The sequence below is a fragment of the Cervus canadensis genome, chromosome 7, assembly GCF_019320065.1.
Source record: "Cervus canadensis isolate Bull #8, Minnesota chromosome 7, ASM1932006v1, whole genome shotgun sequence".
Lineage (NCBI taxonomy): Eukaryota > Metazoa > Chordata > Mammalia > Artiodactyla > Cervidae > Cervus > Cervus canadensis.
This window is the reverse complement of record NC_057392.1, coordinates 19,179,740-19,202,781: the sequence shown is the minus strand read 5'-3', so window position 1 is coordinate 19,202,781 and position 23,042 is coordinate 19,179,740. Positions and strand designations below refer to the sequence as shown.

The following is a 23,042-nucleotide window of genomic DNA, read 5'->3' as shown; positions in this document are numbered from 1 at the left end:
AGCTGATTTTCTATTTTTAGCATATGTTACCACCTTTTTGCTCATTTCTGTTGCACATGAAGGCTCAGATTGCACTGAGAGAAGCTGCTCCAGAAGCCAGGATACTTGTGAACTTTTTTTGCTAGGAAGAACATGTGTGTGCACGCATGCTCAGTCCTCCTCTCAGTGCAGTCTGAGCCTTCATTTTTTTTTCCACTGTAAAGCTTTCCCACTCCTCTGCCTGTCCTTGAGTTTCTGCCAAAATGGAAGCGATGGTGGCTGACCCACTTGCTACAGCCAGCTGTAAATGAGTAACTTTGCTTGTCCTTGTGGACTCAGAATGCCTCCAGAAGGAACCAACCTTGCCCACACCTGGATTTCAGACTTCTGACGTCCAGAACTGTGAGAGAACAACTTCTGTTGGTTTAAGACACTCAGTTTGTGCTACCTTGTGTTGCAGTCCCCAGAAACTCATACACTTGATACTAAGCATCTTCCCTAGATGCCTCGCACCTAAGTTTTGGGGTCAGTCCTGAGGAGGTAAGTGAGCAGGCTTGGTTGAGGCTGTGTGCATGTGCACACATGTGTGAATGCATGTGTACACATGTGTGAAATGTGCTAAGTGTTTAGGGGCAGATTTGACTATACAAGTTATGACACAAGTGATAACATCAGATTCCATTTTTCTCAGACTCTGTTGTTCAAAACTGCATTTATACTGTGAAGGGATTTGATTCTTTCCTTTTCTTTAGTTCTGCTACTGTTTGTACCCTTCATAAAATGAGGGAAAATCCAAAAATAAGAAAAGTATGACATCTAAGCTGAGACCAATGTTTGTCTTTTAAATTTTCTTATAATCTTCAATTTTGATATTGCACTTCTTTAAAATCAGAGTAAATTTGTAAGACATGGATTCCCACTTGTGCCACTTTTATTTAACATAGTATTGAAAGTTCTAGACAGAGTAGTTAGGCAAGATATGGAAATAAAAGGCATCCAAGTCAGAAATGAAGAATCAAAATAATTTCACTTCACAGATGATATGACCTTGTGTGTATTAGAAAAACCATAAATATACCACAAAACTAACTAAGAATGAATTCAACAAAGTAGCAAGATAGCAAATCAACACATGAAAATGATATATGTAAATTTACATATATGTAAATTAGCAGTGAATGAGTTGAAAAAGAAATTAACAATTCCATTTACAAGAAGAACACAATACTTCGTAACTAAGGGATTGAAAAACTTGTACACAGAAAACTATAAGATATTGCTTAAAGAAATTAAAGAAGACACAAGTAAATGGAAAGATATCCTATGTTCATGGATTGAAAGACTTAATATTGTTAAGATGCAAGTACTACCCAAAGCAATCTATGGATTCATTACAATTTCTATCAAAATCCCAATGACCTTGTTTTTTTGCAAAGATAGGACAACTCATCCTAAAATTCATATGGAATTTCACAGAAACATGAACAGCCAAAACTCATGGGAAAAAAGAACAAAGCTGGAGGACTCAGAGTTCCTGATTTCAAAACTTACAAGTCTACAATTATCAAAACAGTATGGTAATGTCATAAAGTCAGTCATATAGACCAGTGGAATAGAACAGAAAGCCCAGAAACAAGTCTTTGCATATATGGTCAAATGATTTTTGACAAGGGCACCAAGAACAATAGGGAAAGAACAGTCATTTCAAAAAATGGTGCTAGGAAAACTGGATGTCCATATGCAAAAGGATGTTTATCTAACATCATATGCAAAAATTGTCAAAAAAATATCAAAGAACTAAATGTAAGAATTGACTGAAAGAGTCTTAGAGCTGAGAGCTTCTCTATAGACCTAGAGGTAAAGAAAAATTAGAGGGAAAAATTGCTGGCAGTTTTGAACACCTGCTTTGGGACACATAGTTTGTAAAAATGTTTTCACTTAACCCTCCTAAAATTGCTGTGAAGTCATTAGCTTAGTTCAAAGAAGAAAATAAAATTATCCATAATCCCACAATTTAGAGATGACCACTATTGTGAAGCTCTATATTTTTTAAAAAAATGTTTCTCATTATCAAATGTCTCTTTAAGACTTAGTACAGCAATGGAGCTCACTGCATTCAGAGAAACTAAATTAAAAATGGTATCACTCAGCCACTTTCATCTAGGGGGACTGGGAAACACCATCACAGCAAATGATGGGAAGCAGGTGGTACGATTGAATTTCTAAGAAAAGGACCAGCTAAGGGACACCATTCCAAACAACCAAACTGGATTTAAGCCACGGCCTCAGTTGATCCCCATCATTCATTTGTTCAATGAGATATTTATTAAGTGAAATACTATGCATCAGAGGCCACGCAAGATTCTGGAAATACAAAAGAATAAGAACTGACCTTACCTCTCTGAGTTCTCCTAATCTAATGGGGAGGGGTGACAAGTGAACAAAGAATGACAGCAATGTAACTGGGGGCTCTGGGGCCCAAGTACCAGAGAGACCCCTCTTCACACAGGAAGGGGAAGACCTCCTGGAGGAGGTGACAGCTCTGAGCAGCTCAGGACTTCAGATATAAACTCTTGTTCTGAGTGCAGGATAGCAAATATGGACGCAGACAGCAGCAGAAAGGTCTGGTCCCAAACAAAAGGCCAATTCCTAGACCAACTCCTTTAATGATCATACACATAAGCAAAACCCAGAAGTACTGCTGCTCCTTTGGGATTTACCCCTTGAAATGGGGGAATTCGTAGAGAGCTTGCTGTGCCTGAGTCAGCCGATAAATCTTCTCCTTCAGGAATTTCCTCTTGGTAGCTGTATCACTCTGTTCTTGAAGCAGCCAGGAATAGTGCTGTGTGTCCTGTAGTAGCTGCATCATGGTTTTCTGCACCTTGTCACCATTCTCTTGGAGCATAAAGTACTGAATGATGAATGGGATCTGATTGGCGAGACGTTTGCTGGTTTCCTGGAAGAGGGGGTAAGAGGGGTCAGCTGGAGGGGTCTATGGTTGCAGAGAGAAGTTCCTTGGATGCATGCTAAGTCCTTGGATCCCATCCATCTCCACTCCAGTGGTCAGTGCCAACCAAGGGAAGCATCTCTTTGGGTCGCCCCATTTTCATGACCCAGGTATTCCGACACTAAGATCCGCCTGAAGGCTAGCAGACCCAGCCACGTTCTAGACATCCCAGCCTTCCTGGAAGGGAGCTCCTCCTCACCCCCTCTCTCCAGGGAGGAGAGACCTCCTGGCAGTGAACCCCGGGTCCCTCCTGGGAGATGATCGGGACATATTTCAATGCTTATTTCATTCACTCCTTTCATCAGCATCTCCGGTGTGCCTGACAGGTGGACCCCACATCTGGGTCTCTCTACTTTCTATCCTAATCAAGAAAGGGCTTCAGGAGTTGGGTAGTTTAAAAGCTACTTTCTGGGACTTCCTTAGTAGTCTAGTGGCTAAGACTCTGCAGGGGACCTGGGTTCGATCCCTGGTCAGGGAACTAGATCGCATATGTCACAACTAAGATTCCATGCAACCAAATAAATAAATAAAAACTTAACTAAAATAAAAAGCTACCTTCTTTTCCATGCACCCTAATACTTTAATCCATGGATGAAGCCTTAGAAACCATGAAGTTGGCTGGGCTGCAAAATTTAGGGACAGGCTTTTTCACTTCTACTTTGTGGGACTTAGTTTGAGTTTGAGGCACTCTGGGTACCCTCTGAACATGTAAGAAAGCTAAAACATAGCCAGTAAAGTTAGTGCTTATGTTTTGCTGTATTCTGATCATAGTAATTTTGGAATTTATGCAGAGAATAAAATATAATGAACTTTGGAGTTGGAATTAATTTTGAACACATGTTCTGCTAAGATGAAAAATCTGATTTGGGGAAAATTAATTAACAGTGTCTTGATAGGGTTACTGTCCCTGGTGGCTCAGATGTAAAGAATCTGCCTGCAATGCAGGAGACCAGGGTTCAATCCCTGGGTGGGGAAGATCTCCTGGAGATGGGAATGGCTACCCATTGCAGTATTCTTGCCTGGAGAATTCCATGGACAGAGGAACCTGGCAGGCATGGGGTCTAAAAGAGTCGGACCTGACTGAGCAACTAACTCTTTCCCTTTCAGTGTTACTGTAAAACTATGATGAGATGCTATATGAGTAGGTTTTCACAGCCTAAAGGGCTTTGTACGCAGAGATGCCCTGTTCTTTGCTCAGCAAAGCAGCTGTCAGCCAGGACACCCCGCTTTCTGCTCGGTAGGGACCACAGCACTCTGACCTGTATCCCTACATGCTCACCATGAAATATGCATTCAGGTGGACCCCAATCTCAACAATGGAGGAAACCGAAGATTGATCATTTAAAAGGGGCTGCTTCAACTGAGGATTCTCTGAAGCCTTCCCCATGGAATTAAAAATCTCTTCTCGGACTCTGTTCAGAACCACGCCGTAAATCTGGTCTTGACAAAAAACCAGCTTCTCCATCTTGAACTGAAGTTGGATCAGACTTGTTGCTTCTGCCATTTGTTCTGTTTTTATGTCTTCGATCTTGTTCTGGTCGAATAAAGAAGATAAATACATTACTTTTCCTTTTCTTCCCCTGCTGTTTAAACAGCTTAGAAAGTATTATTACTATTACTACAGTACCGTATTATGATGTTGAACACTGAATTAAAAATAATCTGAGGTCAACGAAGGTCTGAGACTTTTCAGGGGCAATTTTCAGAAGCTCCCAGTCTGCCCTCCGCTGTGTCCTCACCTGTTGCATCTTGTGGCTTCCCACCTTGCACACGCCATGCTCACCCTCTCTCCTGCCTGTTGTGTGTTCGTCAGTATATATGCTGCCGAAGTGAGCACCTGTCTGTTCTTTCTCTTGGCCCCAACCTATTTCCTCGCACGTTACTGTCTTTCTGCTTCCTCAGTTACGGTTTAGTCTACATGTTCAAGCCCATCACTCTTGTCTCTGTTGTCGGCTTGAATCCAAGCATTCAAGAATGCATCCGGTGCTAATGAGCACCATGGGATAACAGCTCCATCTCTGTGCTTCCCAGAAATCCTGCGACTCCCGAGTCATGCACATGGGCAAAGGCATCCCAGGAAAGGGAGATGTGACTCAGTGGAACTGGGTCACAGGTTGACTTTTGAGTTTCAAAGGGATTTTTGTGCACTGAAGGCAGAGACAGCGGTTTGCGAGAAGAGAGTCACAAGGGCAGGTTCTTCGTTGAAGTGTATGTGGCCACAAACACGTATGTGACAACCCACCCCCCTTGCAGATTGGGGGCCTGAGAGCAGAAATGGACTGTGAGTCACTTCCCAAGAGGAGTTTTATGGGAGGACACAAGATCCTGGCTTCTGATGCAACTCGGGAGAAGAGGGTATAGATGGTGGAGGGAAGTGGCTGGGTGGGAGCCAGGTAGCTGCACCCAGATCTCTGTTCATCCCAGGATGCTACAGGGGACAGAGGCCCTTGAACCTTCCTGGCCCCAGAACAGCCTGTGCTTGCCGCAGGTAAGAATACTGGAGTAGGTTGCCATTTCCTTCTCCAGGGGATCTTCCTGGACAGGGATCAAACCCGCGCACTGGCAGGCAGACTATAAGCAAGAAACTGTGGGTGCTTACCTGGACGGTCTGATGCAGATTGCAAAATTCAGCAAAATGCTTTTTAACTGTGTCCTTGAAAGTTTGCCAGATAATTTCTGATCAAGGAAAGAACGAAACATCAGCAAAATGCAAGCAGGAATGAAATGGTTTAAAGACACAGGAGGATAAATCATGATACAATAGCAGGAATGAAATGGGTTAAAGACACAGGAGGATAAATCATGATACACTGGCCCCATTCTGGTACTGAGTTCTTCAGACCTACAGACCAAGAGAGAAGGAGGGATGGCCCGTAATCCCATGGAGAAACCAAATCCAACCCCATCCTGAGCAGATCCTGTCAACTTCTGGTCGATTCCTGGGTGTGCACTCTCGGCAGGATTGTTGCTGTTGTTTAGTCGCTCAGTCGTGTCCAACTCCTTTGCAACCCCATGGATGGTAGCCTTCCAGGCTCTTCTGTCCATGGGATTCTCCAGGCAAGAATACTGGAGTTCGTTGTCATGTCCTCCTCCAGGGGATCTTCCTGACCCAGGGATCAAACCCACGACACCTGTGTCTCCTGCATTGGCAAGCTTATTCTTTACCACTTGTGCCACCTGGGAGCCCCTCTCTGCAGGGTTAGCAGCTATTCCACACACCTCGCCATCCAGGCTTAGGTAAGAGGTGCATAAAGCTCATGCACACTCTCAGTTCAGTTCAGCTCAGCCACTCAGTCATGTCCAAGTCTTTGCGACCCCATGGACTGCAGCACACCAGGCATCCCTGTCCATCACCAACTCCCAGAGTCTGCTCAAACTCATGTCCATTGAGTCAGTGATGCCATCCAACCATCTTGTCCTCTGTCGTCCCCTTCTCCTCCTGCCTTCCATCTTTCCCAGCATCAGGGTCTTTTCTAATGAGTCCATTCTTTGCATCAGGTGGCCAAAGTATTGGAGTTTCAGCTTCAGCATCAGTCCTTCCAATGAATATTCAGGACTGATTTCCTTTAGGATGGACTGGTTAAATCTCCTTGCAGTCCAAGGGACTCTCAAGAGTCTTCTCCAACACCACAGTTCAAAAGCTTCAATTCTTCAGCACTCAGCTTTCTTTATAGTCCAACTCTCACATCCACACATGACTACTGGAAAAACCATAGCTTTGACTAGACAGACCTTTGTTAGGAAAGTAATGTCTCTGCTTTTTATATGCTGTCTAGGTTGGTCATAACTTTTCTTCCAAGGAGCAAGCATCTTTTAATTTCATGGCTACAGTCACCGTCTGCAGTGATTTTGGAGCCCCCCAAAATAAAGTCTGTCACTGTTTCCATTGTTTCCCCATCTATTTGCCATAAAATGATGGGACCGGATGCCATGATCTTAGTTTTTGAGTGTTGTGTTTTAAGGCAACTTTTTCACTCTCCTCTTTCACTTTCATCAAGAGGCTTTTTAGTTCTTCTTCACTTTCTGCCATAAAGGTGGTGTCATCTGTGTATGTGAGGTTATTGATATTTCTCCCAGCAATCTTGATTCCAGCTTGTGCTTCATCCAGCCTGGCATTTCTCATGATGTACTCTGCATATAAGTTAAATAAGCAGGGTGACAACATACAGCCTTGACCACACTCTCCCCCTCCCCCTAAGTGGACAAACATCTGCAGGCTGTGTTTGATAATTCCATTCCAATCTCTTCCTCCAAGCACTGAGACCTATGGGAGGTATAAGGGTAACAAAGTGAAAGTTTTTTATGAGAGTTCCTCACCCATGACCTTCTGGAGCATCTTGAGTGCTGGGTCTATCAGTTGCCCCAGGTAGTGCTTCACGACAGTCTCAAACGTCTTATAATTGACAAATCCAAGAAGTTCTTTGCCTCGATACTTCGTTTCATATTTTGAGACTTCCTCGTTAAGGATACTTTTAACTGCAACAAAAACAAACCACCAGGATAAATTCTAATAATTTCACAGACAGTTAAAAGATAGGGATTTTTTTCAGGTCTTGCTTACCCAACGAATCCTATGGCAATGTTTCTAAATAGTTTCTTTTAATCATGAAAATAATTATTTGTCGCCTGATAATGCCGGTTTGAGAAATATTGACAGTTAAGAAACAAAAATCTTTTTCTATTCCAATGTGTTTCAGTTGAGAGTCATCATGCCAGGAGAGAAGCTGAGTGTTTATAATTGGTAGGGGAAAAAAATCTGATTAATTAAATGAAAATAGAAACAAAAAATTCTTGCGGCCCTTACAGCTCTTCTTCCAAGACTACATATAGCTGGAGGGCTGTTACCATGGAAGGAATAGCGCTGCTTTTATTAAGTGTCAAAACAGAGCTTCCTCGGCAGACCAGTGGTTAAGAACCCACCTTGCAATGCACGGGAGACTACTTCGATCCCTGGTCCAGGCGGATCCCACATGCTGCGAGGCGACTAAGCCCACACACCACAACCGCTGAGCCCACGCCCTGGGGCCCACGAGTCACAGCTGCTGAGCCACATGCAGCAGTTACTGAGGTCCGAGTGTCCTAGAGCCTGTGCTCCGCAACAAAAAAGCCCCTACTCTCTGCAACTAGAGAAAGCTTGTGTGCAGCGATGAAGACCCCGTGCTGCCAAAAATAAATAAATAAAAATATATATTTTAAAGTGTCAAAGCAAAGATACACACACATACACACACTACAACACCACACAGGCACACACCCTATTGGCCTTTGGGCTGGAGCAGATAGAAGTTGGAACTCTGCCAGAGGAAGTAAGGAGTTTGTTGTCAAAGCATAGACCTTTCTGATCTTGGACTGGGGGTAAAGAGGAGGAAAGAGACAGGGTAAGTGAAACTGCTGAGCCTCAAAACACAGAAGCAAGGAGACAGTTGGTGGAATGGTCTACTATCGAATTGGCGAAGGCCATGCTCCACAAGAATGGCTGGGAAGCTGTTACAGATACTAAGAGGTCCCTAGTGTGGGCACAGTCGGCTCTTCGCACAATTTTTATGTGCCAGAAGTAGCTTCTGGTCTTGGTAAACATGATGCTGCTTTTGGGGCAGCCCTGTCCCAGGACTTACCTTTTTCAATGTTGGCGCTAAGTATGAGTACCCAGCTTGTAAACTCCTCTCTGATTTTGTTACATAAGCGGGACTCTGTCTCCATTACAATTTCTTCTCCTTCTATTAACTTTTGAATGTCCTCGTTAAATACCTTAATTTTCTGAAAAGATGAGATAAAACCATCAATCTGTGCTGTAATTATATTAAAGAGCAGGGATCCGGATCAGCCGTGCATGGTGGTGTGGGGGCTGGGGCTCCAAGGGGGTCAGATGACCCACCAGCCCCCTCATACACCCCCCCACCCGCTACCCCCACCCCACCACCTCGTGAGAAACGAGGAGGGCAGGGCAACAGGGAGTCCTGGGTAATCCTCACCTCTATGAGGAAGAACATTTTATCCCCTTCATTGCTGGGAATGTCATCCCCGTACTGGCGCAGCTCCTCTGTCGCCCTCTGGTGCTTCTCCTTTATTTGGTTTTCTAACAAGGGGAGTGATTTCTGAACAAAATAAGAGCAAGCGATGAAAGGCTACAACTTGATGAACTTCTTTTGTTTTTAAGTCGCTAAGTCCTATCTGACTCTTTTCTGACCCCAGGGACTGTAGCCCGCCAGGCTTCTGTCTAAGGGATTTCCCAGGCAAGAATACTGGAGTGTATTGCCATTTCCTTCTCCAGGGGATCTTCCCTGAACAAAATAAGAGCAAACAATGAAACGCTGCAGCTTGCTGAAATTAGCTGACAGGTATCTTAGGTGTATGGGCAGAGTCCCGTTTGAAAGCATTCCGTTTCTATTATTGTGTGACTCTTGTTGAGAGCGACTCCTGCTAAGAACTCAAGGAGGACTTGGGATGCAACGTTATGCGTGATACAGCTTGGACAATCTGGTGTTGAGAATTCTGCAGTTCTGTCATGTGACCAAAGTGGGGAGGGAATCCGGTGGTGGCCAGTTTTGGGTTTTTTGTTTGTTTGACTCAGAGCTTTCATTGAGATAACAAGTACCTTTGAATATAATGGAAGGTTTCTTTGGTGAAATGTCCCCTATAACATCTGAGTGTTATAAACTGATAAATGGTGCTTAGGAGATCAGTCCTGGGTGTTCATTGGAAGGACTGATGCTGAAGCTGAAACTCCAATACTTTGGCCACCTGATGCAAAGAGTTGACTCATTGGAAAAGACCCTGATGCTGGGAGGGATTGGGGGCAGGAGGAGAAGGGGATGACAGAAGATGAGATGGCTGGATGGCATCACCAACTCGATGGACATGAGTTTGAGTAAACTCCGGGAGCTGGTGATGGACAGGGAGGCCTGGCATGCTGCGATTCATGGGGTCGCAAAGAGTCGGACACGACTGAGCAACCGAACTGAACTGAACTGAACTGATGCCTGTGTGTCGGTGTCGGCTGGCTAACGTCCAAAGCAGCCAATGTTGCTGATGACAATTTAGCAATTGTCATCAACTGTGGAGGAGCAGGAACGATGGAGGGGGCCCCGAGGAGGGTTGTCTTTGGGGTGAGCATCATTCCAAGTCCTTTACATCTCAGTGAAGCCCCACACTGTGGTACAAAGCACATGACTTCATTGCCTGTTTCTCACAAGAAAGGAAAAGGCTCAGAGAGACAAACTGTTTGATATCATCACTGAGGTGGTAAGCAGCAGACTTCACTTTACACCTGCTCACACCTTGACAGCCTGAGAAGGTAAAAACCGCAGGTTGTAGTCAGCCAGACAGAATGAGCTTTTGGGATTTAGAGGAAGTTTGCGGAGTAGTGTACTAAGAAGTTGATAAGGTCTCATCCTCTCTCTCTTTGGACAGTTTGTATCTGTAGGCAGAAAGGTATTAATCTTTTTTCCTGATATTTCAAGTGATCATGATTGTGTCTTGAAATAAATTTTAAAAATTAATTGAAAATAGCACAAAACTGAAATTCAAAATTTAAAGTGCAATATTTAAATGTTGAGAACTGTTATGAAAAAAAATATCAAAATATAACATCTTTTTTTTAAAAGAGATGCTTTTCTCAATTAGATAGGAGATAGAGCTTTTAGATGGGCTTCCCCAGTGGTGCTAGAGGTAAAGAAACTGCTTGCCAATGCAGGAGACAGATGTGAAAAATGTGGGTTAGATCCCTGGTTTGGGAAGATCCCCTGGAGGAGGGCACGGCAACCCACTCCAGTATTCTTGCCTGGAGAATCCCATGGACAGAGGAACCTGCTGGGCTACAGTCCATAGGGTTGCGAAGAGTTGGACACGACTGAAGTGATTTAGTACTAGCAGCATAGATTTTAGACAGGGTTATTTCTTTTGGAATTCTCTGCTGCAAATTGAACGGATTCTATCAGAATCAGTACTTCTCCAAGTATGTTCCCAAGATCACTTGAGAAAAACAAATTCATGGGCCCCACCCCAGACCTACTGACTCAGAAGCTCAGCTGGGGCCCAGGAATATGAATTTAAACAAATTTTCTAGGTAACATTTTTGCCTAACTCTGTGTTAGGCAAAAATTCTCCAGGCAAGAATACTGGAGTGGGTTGCTGTGCCCTCCTCCAGGCAATCTTCCCAACCCAGGGATCTAACCCACATTTCTTACATCTGTCTCCTGCATTGGCAAGCAGTTTCTTTACCACAAGCACCACATACAGTTTGAGAAGTGTTGCCCCTAACAAATATTTTGAGTATGTGTTTCCTGGTTCAAAAGAATTAATTGTTTCCATGCAACATGCAATTTAGCACGGACTGGGATCCAGCCCCTGAGTTCTACCTCTGTACTCAAGGTTCATCTTCTCATGGACAATGGTTCAGGCAAGCGTGACAAATACTCCATTTATCATTTGGCTTTCTCTCTATTGTTCTGACTGAGTGATTTCCATTATTCTACCTTCCAGATCACTTGTTTATTCTTCTTCATTACTCATTCTGCTATTTATTGTCTTTAGATCAGCTTTCATCTTGGCAAATGAATTTCTTTTTTCCTCCTCTTTATAATTTTTAGTTCCTTTTTTACAGTAACCTGCATTTCTGTCCATAGCCTTTCTTAATTCCTCCAGTATTTTCATTATCTCCCTTTTGAACTCAGCATCTATCAGACTGAAGAAGTATGTTTCATTGTTCTTTCAGGGGCATTCTCTTGGCCTTTTCATTGAGAGTTGCTCTTCTGCATCTTCATTTTACTTCTATTTCTCTTACTCAAGAGAGTTTAGGAGAAATGATTATCTACTGTGGTCTCAGAGGGCTATTTTGATGTGAAAGGGTACTTGTGTAGCTTGTGTGGGTTTAATATTTTTAATGGGAGGGCTATTTTTAGTATGGACACCTGCCACTTCTTTCCTCCTCATGTTCTGGCCATTATCCTCTTGATTTGTTGTTGTTTACTCTATAAGTTGTGTCTGACTCTTTGCAACTGCCCAGACTGCAGCATGCCAGGCCTCCCTGTCCTTCACCATCTCCCGGAGTTTGCTCAAATTCGTGTCCATTGAGTCAGTGATGCTATCCAACCATCTCATCCACTGTCACCCCCTTCTCTTCTTGCCTTCAATCTTTGCCAGCATCAGGGTCTTTTCCAACGAGTCGGCCCTTCACATCAGACGGCCAAAGTGTTGGAGCTTCAGCTTCAGCCTCGGTCCTTCCAATGAATATTCAGGTTTGATTTCCTTTTAGGATTGACTGATTTGATCTCCTTGCAGTCCCATGGATTCTCAAGAGTCTTCTCTAGCACCACAATTCGAAAGCATCAATTCTTTGGTGCTCAGCCTTCTTTATGGTCCAACTCTTATGTCATCCTCTTGATGGGGGTGTGCAGATTCAGTAGCTGGTGCCCAGTCCTGGAGCCCACAATGGTGATGGTGATGGCTATAAATATTCTATTTCTCAATAAGCACCAAGCCAGAGTCCCCCTTCAAAGACATCATGAGAACTTTGTCTGTGGTTTTCTTATTTTGAGAATCACTGAAAACCAAACGTTTATTTCCTACAAGTTTGAAGCTGGGAAAATGTTTTATATTTATATTTTTAATTTATCATTTAAAAACTTGTTGAGGTGAACCATTCTTAAAGTCTTTATTGAATTTGTTACAAGATTACTTCTGTATTATGTTTTGGATTTTTGGCCTCGAAGCACTTGGGACCTCAGTTCCCTGACCAGGGATCCAACCTGCACCCCTGCATTGGAAGGTGAAGTCTTAACCAGTGTTCCATCAGGAAGTCTCAAAGGAAAGTGATTTTTATACTGTGAATTGTTAACAAACTATTAAAAATTTGCTAACTCGATATTCACTCCTTTTTACACTGCTAACCTGTTAGCATTTTCCTTCTCTCTTTGCTGGCCCCAAACTGACAGATTCAACTCTTTATTTCAACACTATGCAGTTACTGCTTTTCTGTTTCAGAAGCTCTTTTGTGAGCCTCTGACCAGGAGTGATTTGGTTTTCAGAATGTTCTTATTTGTCTGCTGGTTTGGACATTTCACTGGAGTGTCCTAGTCAACCCATGACTAAGAAAGTGATGTCAACAGGCTGTCATTTTTTTTTTTTTTAAGATTTGTTTTTTGATGTGGATCATTTTTAAAGTCTTTATTGAATTTGTTGTAATATTGCTTCTCTTTTATGTTTTGGTTTATTGGGCACAAGGCATGTGGGATCTTAGCTAGAGATTGAACCTGTATCGCCTGCATTGGAAGGTTGAGTCTTAACCACTGGACCACCAGGGAAGTACCCAAGGCTGTCATTTTTTTTATAGCTTGCAACTTAAACTACTCACTCACATTGATGTGCCAGATGAGCTCGGTGGTAAGTCTTTCTGCCAGAAGAGGCACCGTGGCCTTTCCTTCATCTAGAAGAACCCTGAAACAAGACAGAGCACGCATGAATTTAAGAAGGGCCCATAGGATCACTTTCCAGTATTGTACCTTATAAGTGGGTAGATGAGCTCAGTTCCTTGGAGTGATGCACACCATCAGAAAAGCCAGGTGGTACATGAGGACAGTTGATAATTAAGGAGCAAGATCATATCTAGGCAGGCATAGTACTAGAGAGGTTACCTTTTTTTTTCTTTTTGTGCCCCAATAAACTCAGGTGGTAAGTCATTTTTTCAGGAAAAGCAAAACAATACAATTTCATAGAGGCTAAGTGACTTGCCCAAAGTAGTATTTTATTTCTTATAGCAAATATTTATCCCTAATTAGATGTATCAATCTTGATAAAGAAGAAAGCTAGAGACATCATATTTCTGATTTTAACTATATTGCAAAGCTACTGTAATTAAAGCAGTATGGTGTTAGAATAAAGACACATATAGTCCAGTATTCTTGTCTGGAAAATTTCATGGAGAGGAGTCTGGCAGGCTACAGTCCATGAGGCTGCAAAGAGTCAGACATGACTTAGAGACTAAACAGCAACAGCATAGATCTACGGGACAGAATAGCAAGCCCAGAAATAAATCCATGCATATACAGTTAACTGATTTTTGCAAACGTGCCAAGAATACACAATAGGAAAAGGATAACCTGTTCAACAAAAGGTGTTGGGAAAATTAGATATCCACAGCAAAATGGATCCTTTTTTTACACTAGATACGAAAGTCAACTGAAAATTGATTAAAGGCTTAATGTAAAACCCAAAACTGTAAAACTCCTAGAAGAAAACATGGGGGGACATCTTCATCATATTGATCTTGGAAATGATTTCATGAATATGACACTAAAAGCACAGGCAGCAAAAGCAAATATAGACTAGTAGGATGATGTCAAACTCAAAACTTCAGCACTGCAAGTCAACAATCAGCAAAGGAAAAGGCGACCTACGAAATGGGAGGAAATATTTGCAAACCACATATCTGATAAGGGGTTAATTTCCAAAATATGCAAGGATCTCCACAATTCTATAGCAAATAAACCCTAATAACTCAATTTAAAAATGGGCCAAAAGACTCAAATAGAGATTTTTTTCCTCAAAGAAAACATACAAAAGGCACATGGAAAGATGGTCAGCATCATTAATTATCTGGGAAATGCAAATCAAAACCACAATTAAACATCACATCATATCAGTTAGGATGATATTATTAAAAAAAAAAGACAAGTGTTGGCAAGGATGTGGAGAAATTGAAACACTAGTATACTGTTGATGGGAACTCAAAATGATGCAGCCTGTATGGAAAGCAGCAATAAATACCTTAAAAAATTAACAATGGAACTACCATATGATCTAGCAATCCCACTTCTGGGCATTTATTCAAAAGAATTGAAATCAAGATCTCAAAGACTTATTAGGGCTCCTATATTCACTGTAGCACCGTTCACAAGAGCGAAGATGTGGAAACAACCTCAATATTCATGGAAAGATAAATGGATTAAAAATTGTAGATACATGCAATAGGATATAATTCAGCATTTAACAAGAAGGGAATTTTGCAGTATGTGACAATATGAATTAACCTTGAAGATGTTATGCTAAGTGAAATAAACCAGTCACAGAAAAACAAATACTACATAATTCCATTTATGTGCTCTATCTAAAACAGTCAGACTCAGGCAATCAGAGAGTGGAATGGTGGTTGCCAGGTGTTGTGTGGAGGAGGAAATGAAGAGTGCTAATCAAAGGGTAAAAAGTTTGTGTTACGAAAGATAAACACATTCTAGAGAGCTGCCGAACAATATCATGCCTGTAGTTAACAATACCACTTTGTGCACTTAAACATTTGTTAGGAGGGTGAACCTCATGTTAAATGTTCTTTCCATAATAAAATTAAATTTAAAAAATGTTTACATGGTCTGTACTAAGTGCCTATTCCATTCTAAGGGCTTTACACCTATTTAATCATTGAACAACCAATTTTAGAGAGAGAAAGGCAAAGGCATGGGAATGTTAAGCAGCTTGCCCAGAGTCACAGACCAGGTGGTCTGGCTGCAAAGCGTTTACCTTTAACATAAATTCATGAAGGACCCAGTAGGATCATTTTTTTCAGTGCTACTGTGAGCATCTTTGCTGCAAAAGAGCTGAGTCCCAGCACTTGGGCACACAAGGATTGAAACGCAGATATTCAGTGACAAAGCACTTCAGCACACTTTTTCATGCAAGCCTTAACTTTCCCAAAGACCTTGAACAGTGGTTTTCAAAGTGTCCCTGGACCAGCAACGTTGACCTCAACTGGGAAGTTGCAGTGCTTGTGCTTAGTCACGGTCATGTGACTCTTTGAGATACTTTGGATTGTGGCCTGCCAGGCTCCCCTGTCCATGGGATTTCTAGGCAAGAAACTGGAATAGGTTGCCATTTTTCTCCTCCAGGGGACCTCCCTGACCCAGGGATCAAACCCAAGTCTCTCATGTCTTTGGCATTTCAGGTGGATCCTGTACCTGCTGAGCCACCAGGAAAGCCTGGGAACTTGAAGAAACACAAATTCTTGGGGCCTACCTCAGAACTCAGAAACTCTGGGATGGCACAGCTAGCTGAATTTTAACCAACTCTCCCACAAATTGGTCCTTGAAAGAAAAGCTATGACAAATCTAGACAGTATATTAAAAAGCAGAGGCATCATTTTGCCAACAAAATTTGTAGAGTCAAAGCTATGGTTTTTCCAGTTGTCATGTACAGATTTGACATAAGGAAAGCTGAGCACTGAAGAATTGGTGCTTTCAAATGGTGATGCTGGAGAAGACTCTTGAGAATCCCTTGGACAGCAAGGAGATCAAACTGATCAATCCGAAAGGAAATCAAACCTGAATATTCATTGGAAGGACTGAAGCTGAAGCTGAAGCTCCAATACTTTGGCCACCTGATATGAAGAGCTGACTCACTGGAAAAGACCCTGATGGTGGGAAAGATTGAGGGCAGAAGAAGAAGGGGATGACAGAGGATGAGATGGTTGGATGGCATCCCCAACTCAATGGACATGAGTTTGAGGAAACTCTGGGAGATAGTGAAGGACAGGGAAGGCTGGCGTGCTGTAGTCCATAGGGTTACAAAAAGAGTCGGGCACACCTGAGTGACTGACAACAATAACCCACAAATTCTGTTGCTTGCTTAAGGTTGAGAACCATGGGTGTGATTGTTACAGAATCTTCCCTTTGCTTGTCAGCAGTCTTCTCTGCTGTAACACTCAATACTTCTGAAAGCCTTCTGTTTCTTTCACTCAGGGCAGGAGCAGAGAGAAAAAAGGAACCAGGGTGATATTTATGGTGTGCTGGCCAGAATATTTGCATCTGCCATGTTATTTAATGCTAAACACAATCCCATAAAGCAGTAGCAGGACTCTCTGAGCAGATGAAAAAGCAGAAGCTCAGAGAGGTAGAGCCATCTCCCAAAGGCACAGAGTAAGTAGTAAATCAGGTCTGCAAAAATTCACCATTTTCCCAGAGTCTCTCTTTAAAGTAGGAGAGACTACTCCCTACTCTCCCCCATGGCTCGGGAACATCAAGTTCCTAAATAAAAGGAAAGGAAAAAAGTATCCAGTTCAATGGAAAAAACCCCAATGTCTTTCAAGATTTTTGTGGGACTCAAATGAGAGAGCAAGGGAAAGCATTTTGGGAAACTAAAGTGTGGTATGACAGTGGTCCCCAGCCTTTTTGGCACCAGGGACTGGTTTCCTGGAAGGCAATTTTTCCACAGACCCAGAGGGGAATGGTTTGGGGATGATTCTCATAAGGAGCTCAAAACTGAGATTCTTCGTATCTGTGGTTCGCAGTAGTTTGTGCTTCTATGAGAATCTAATGCTGCTGTTTATCTGACAGGAGATGGAGTTTAGGTGGTAACACAAGCAATGGGGAGCAGTTGTAAATACAGATGAAGCTTCTCTCGCTTGCAGATCAGTCATCTCCTGCTACGTGGCCCAGTTCCTAAGAGGCCACAGACCTGCAATGGTCCATGGCCTGGGGCTTGGGGACCCTTGTCCTATGGAATACTCGGCTTCAATTTAAATGAGTGTCATCATCAGAATCCAAGAAAAAATGAATTAAGTAAGCCAATGCATTTAATACTAAAATAATAAAAAGCGTTGGTTATGCTAATTGTGAATGTCAACATTTTATGAATCAGTGAACTAAAATGACTGGAATGGGTGAATTTAACTCAGATGGCCATTATATCTACTACTGTGGGCAAGAATCCCTTAGAAGAAATGGAGTAGCCATTGTAGTAAACAAAAGAGTCCGAAATGCAGTACTTGGATGCGGTCTCAAAAATGACAGAATGATCTCTGTTTGTTTCTAAGGCAAACCGTTCAATATCACAGTAATCCAACCCGTAAGGCTGAAGAAGCTGAAGTTGAACGGTTCTATGATGACTTACAAGACTTTCTAGAGCTAACACCCAAAAGAGATGTCCTTTTCATTATAGGGGACTGGAATACAAAAGTAAGAAGTCAAGAAACACTGGAGTAATAGGCAAATTTGATCTTGGAGTACAGAATGAAGCAGGGCAAAGGCTAATAGAGTTTTGCCAAGAGAACACACTGGTCATAGAAAACACCCTCTTCCAACAACACAAGAGAAGACTCTACACATGGACATCACCAGATGGTCAACACCGAAATCAGACTGATTATATTGTTTGCAACCAAAGGTGGAGAAGCTTTATATAGTTAGCAAAAACAAGACTGGGAGCTGACTGTGGCTCAGATCATGAACTCCTTATTGCCAAATTCAGACTGAAATTGAAGAAAGTAGGTAAAACCACTAGACCATTCAGGTATGACTTAAATCAAATCCCTTACAATTATACAGTGGAAGTGAGAAATAGACTCAAGGGACTAGATCTGATAGAGTGCCTGATGAACTATGGATGGAGGTTCATGACAGCAAACAGGGATCAAGACCATCCCCAAGAAAAAGAAATGCAAAAAAGCAAAATGGCTGTCTGAAGAGGGCTTACAAATAACTGTGAAAAGAAGAGAAGCAAAAAGCAAAGGAGAAAAGGAAAGATATACCCATTTGAATGCAAAGTTCCAAAGAATAGCAAGGAGAGATTAGAAAGCCTTCCTCAGTGATCTATGCAAAGAAATAGAGGAAAACAATACAGTGGGAAAGACTAGAGATCTCGTCAAGAAAATTAGATACCAAGGGAACATTTCATGCAAAGACGGGCTCAATAAGGACAGAAATGGTATGGACCTAACAGAAGGAGAAGATATTAAGAAGAGGTGGTAAGAATACACAGAAGAACTATACAAAAAAGATCTTCACGACCCATATAATCATGATGTTGTGATCACTCACCTAGAGCCAGACATCTGGAATGTGAAGTCAAGTGGACCTTAGGAACCATCACTACAAACAGAGGTAGTGGAGGTGATGGAATTCCAGCTGAGCTATTTCAAATCCTAAAAGACGATGCTGTGAAAGTGCTGCACTCAATATGCCAGCAAATTTGGAAAACTCAGCAGTGGCCACAGGACTGGAAAAGATCAGTTTTCATTCCAACCCCAAAGGAAGGCAATGCCAAAGAATGCTCAAACTACCGCACAATTGCACTTATCTCACAGGCTTGTAAAGTAATGCTCCAAATTCACCAAGGCAGGCTTCAACAGTACGTGAACCATGAACTTGCAGATGTTCAAGCTGGTTTTAGAAAAGGAAGAGGAACTAGAGATCAAACTGCCAACATCCGTTGGATCATCGAAAAAGCAAGAGAGTTCCAGAAAAACATCTATTTGTGCTTTATTGACTATGCCAAAGCATTTGACTGTGTGGATCACAACAAACTGGAAAATTCTTAAAGAGATGGGAATACCAGACCACCTGACCTGTCTCTTGAGAAACCTGTATGCAGGTCAGGAAGCAACAGTTAGAACAGGACATGGAACAACAGACTGGTTCCAATTAGGAAAAGGAGTACGTCAAGGCTATAGATTGTCATCCTGCTTATTTAACTTATATGCAGAGTACATCATGAGAAATGCTGGGCTGGATGAAGCACGGGCTGGAATCAAGATTGCTGGGAGAAATATCAATAACCTCAGATATGCAGATGACACCACCCTTATGGCAGAAAGTGAAAAAGAACTAAAGAGCCTCTTGGTGAAAGTGAAAGATGAGAGTGAAAAAGTTGGCTTAATGCTCAACATTCAGAAAACTAAAATCATGGCATCCAGTTTCATCACTCCATGGCAAATAGACGGGGAAACAGTGGAAACAGTGACAGACTTTATTTTGGGGGCTCCAAAATCACTGCAGATGGTGACTGCAGCCATGAAATTAAAAGATGCTTGCTCCTTGGAAGAAAAGTTATGATTAACCTAGACAGCATAATAAAAAGTCGAGACATTACTTTGCCGACAAAGGTCCATCTAGTAAAGGCTACGGTTTTTCCAGTAGGTCCTGTATGGATGTGAGAGTTGGACCATAAAGAGAGCTGAGTGCTAAAGAATTGATGCTTTTGAACTGTGGTGTTGGAGAAGACTCTTGAGATTCCCTTGGACTGAAAGGAGATCCAAGTAATCCATCCTAAAGGAAATCAGTCCTGAATGTTCATTGGAAGGACTGACGTTGAAGCTGGAACTCCAATACTTTGGCCACCTGATGTGAAGAGCTGATTCATTTGAAAAGACCCTGATGCTGGGAAAGATTGAAGGCAGGAGGAGAAGGGGTTGACAGAGAATGAGTTAGTTGGATGGCATCACTGACTCAATGGACATGAGTTTGAGTAAACTCCAGGAGTTGGTGATGGACAGGGAGGCCTGGCGTGCTGCAGTCCATGGGATCACAATGAGTTGGACACGACTGAGTGACTGAACTGAGCTGATGCTAACTGTATAATTTTTAAATATGGTAATCATCTTGGCCAATTCTGGTAGACAGGGCTGGTTTCCCTGGAGTCCAAGGCTGTAGTGAAGAATCTTACCTGAAATACGGATGTGTCTGAAAGAACAGTGTTTCTTTCATGGTTGCCTCTGCCAAGCTCAGCTTGTTGGTGATATCCTGCTGGCCCCGGCACTTCACGATCATATAGCCCTTCTTGAGATGATAGGTGAGGTTCTGCATGACCTTCAGGACGCTTTTCTCAGTGCCCTTGTCCACTAGGTCTGGTTTGGTCAGGATCCCTGTGAGATGATTAGAGGAGCGCAAGTGGAAAGGTCAACTTTCTCTTCAAATATGTTGAACGCTACCAGGCTACGGGGTCTTTTTTGGCCAAGACCAGCAGATTATCATTTTCCCACTGTATATTCTTACCACTTTTGCCCCAAATCAGCTAACTCCACAGACACGACTTTATTTCTGGGCTTGCTATTCTGTCACATAGGTCTGTATGTCTGTCTTTTTGCTAGCACCATACTGCTTTAATCAGAGTCACTTTGTAATATACTTGCCATCAGGGATTATGATGCCTCCAACTTTCTTCTTTATCAAGACTGTTATGACCAAGAGCCTTTTCTGCCTAGTGCCCATCAGCTCATTCTTTTACTTCTTTGGCATTCCTCTCACTTGTATTTTTATTTGCTCATCCAGTCACTCAACTCGTTAACTGCCTTGTGTAATTTATTTAACAAATGTCTCTTGGGTGCCCACTGAGTCCCCAACACTAAGGCAGCATGCATCATCAGAACCAACTCACTCCATCACTATGTCTCCAAAAGCACATCATTCCCTAGTGTAAGGAGGGTCTGTGACTCTCGAGGGTCTCCTGTCACAGACTCACTCTGCCCCTCTAGTGGGACCTCCTTTGAGATCCTCCCTGCCTTCCTCTCCCACGCTCCTGCCCTTACTCCTGTCGCTCACACTGAACTGAAGGCTTTGAATTCCAAGTGACTGTGTTCTTGATGGATGCTTGGTTTGCTTCCACCTTTTGGCTGCTGTGTACTTGAGTGTATATTCCATTTCTTTTTTAAATTTAACATACTTTTCTCTATTTCTATACTTGACCTAGAATGCATGGAAAATTTGCACAGTGTTTTAAGGCTGTTTGGAATATACTAAGGCCTGATTGTGTATACTCTATGCATATAGTACTTAACTGAATTTACAACAATAGATAATATTTAGTGAAAACTTACAGATTATCAGAGTTTGTGGCTAAAGAATGCTGGAATGGGTAGCCATTCCCTTCTTCAGGGAATCTTCCCCATCCAGGGATCAAACCCATGTCTCTTGTGTCTTCTGCATTGGTAGGCAGTTTTTTGTTTTTTTTTTAACCACTGAGCTACCTGGGAAGCCCCATGAGAAGAACAGAAAACTACTGGTAAGAAGTATTACTCAACTTCTATAAAGATATTGATATCCAAATGGATCTATCTACTTAATAGATGAAACTATCTTCTGTGGTCATTAATGAGACATCCCTAATGACTTATGATTGCATAATGGTGGATGACCCCAAACCTGAGTCTTCTCTCTGGTTCATTGTGTTCTAGATACCTGTAGAAGTCAGCAGGTAACAGAGTACAAGTCTAGTCTGGCATATAATAATACACTAAACTCGAGTTGTATTCCCCTACTGGTATTTTTATCCTTACTGGAAACCTGGGCATTTGTTGGGGAAAAAGTAGCAAAGGCAGTAATATACTAGGTATCCAATTAGTCAAAGAAAATGACTGGCACACTTTCAGGAAGGTAAACTCAGATGGGTAAGTGAAGTGATTGGAGAGAAGTGGCATTAAGTAACAATATTAGAATTTCAAAAATAGCTGCTCTCATTTGCCCAAGGATATGTAGCCAGTAAATTGTAGAACAAGGATTGAAACCCAGGCAATCTGTGCTCTTAAACCAAATCCCCTATAATGCCTTCTGCAGGGGACATTTTTAAAAAAGGAATTTAAGAGAACCCATCTCCCCAAGGAAGAGTTCTACTTGAAAATAAACTCTATAGACACCTGTGCTCCAGTGTAAACCTGGAAGTGTGTTCCCTGAGTATGTTCACACACGCCCTGGCGAGAACTTTTCCATGAACTAAAGACTCACAAGAATTTTTCCTGTGGACTTGCAGAGTTGATGGGCCAGTCAGTTCCTCCTTTCTGGACCATTGTGGGAGAGCAAATAAGGTATTTCTCCTCCCTGATCCAGAATGGGTTGAGAATGCAAATAAGGGACAATAGGAAGGAGGGCAAAGAACCTCCAAATATTGGCCATACATCTAGCCCTGAACATGAGTGAGGGTGACCCATCTGTTGTGTACAACTGCATCCCGAGCCCACGGAGTCTCCCTGGGAACAGAGCTTGTATCTGATGCAAGGTGTGGGCACCTCTAACAGAGCTGTTACATCCAGGACCTTCTAAATATCTGAGGGGTCTCCCCTGGCTTCCTGTCCTCTAAGGAGCTTGGCGCTTTCTTCTTACCTATGGTCCTGTCTCCATCGGGGTCCACCTCCTGGGCCATGCTCAGTGCCTCTGTGGTGGCGATGTCCACGTTGCAGGGGACTACCACCAAGTTGATGGTCTCTTGCCTCTGGATGTACTTTTTGATGAGTGCCTTGATCTGATGCCAAGGAGTCACAACAGAAGAGCACATCTCTGGTCACCCAAGAGCACAGCTGGTCATC

General features: G+C 42.5%; 1 protein-coding gene across 2 annotated transcripts in view; it reads right to left on the bottom strand.

The window, feature by feature from the left end:
* Nucleotides 1-892: 892 nt before the first annotated feature.
* The window catches only part of MX2 (MX dynamin like GTPase 2), a 36,821-nt gene continuing 14,671 nt past the window's right edge, over nucleotides 893-23,042 (bottom strand). For both annotated transcript variants that reach the window (XM_043474460.1, XM_043474461.1), the window contains exons 7-15: nucleotides 22,840-22,978; nucleotides 20,411-20,609; nucleotides 13,342-13,420; nucleotides 8,959-9,081; nucleotides 8,602-8,743; nucleotides 7,304-7,462; nucleotides 5,586-5,662; nucleotides 4,266-4,520; nucleotides 893-2,935 (exon numbers count right to left, since the gene is read on the bottom strand). In XM_043474460.1, the coding sequence (XP_043330395.1) occupies nucleotides 2,696-2,935; nucleotides 4,266-4,520; nucleotides 5,586-5,662; nucleotides 7,304-7,462; nucleotides 8,602-8,743; nucleotides 8,959-9,081; nucleotides 13,342-13,420; nucleotides 20,411-20,609; nucleotides 22,840-22,978 (1,413 nt within the window). In that variant the 3' untranslated portion in view covers nucleotides 893-2,695. The remainder of the gene's footprint in view (nucleotides 2,936-4,265; nucleotides 4,521-5,585; nucleotides 5,663-7,303; nucleotides 7,463-8,601; nucleotides 8,744-8,958; nucleotides 9,082-13,341; nucleotides 13,421-20,410; nucleotides 20,610-22,839; nucleotides 22,979-23,042) is intronic.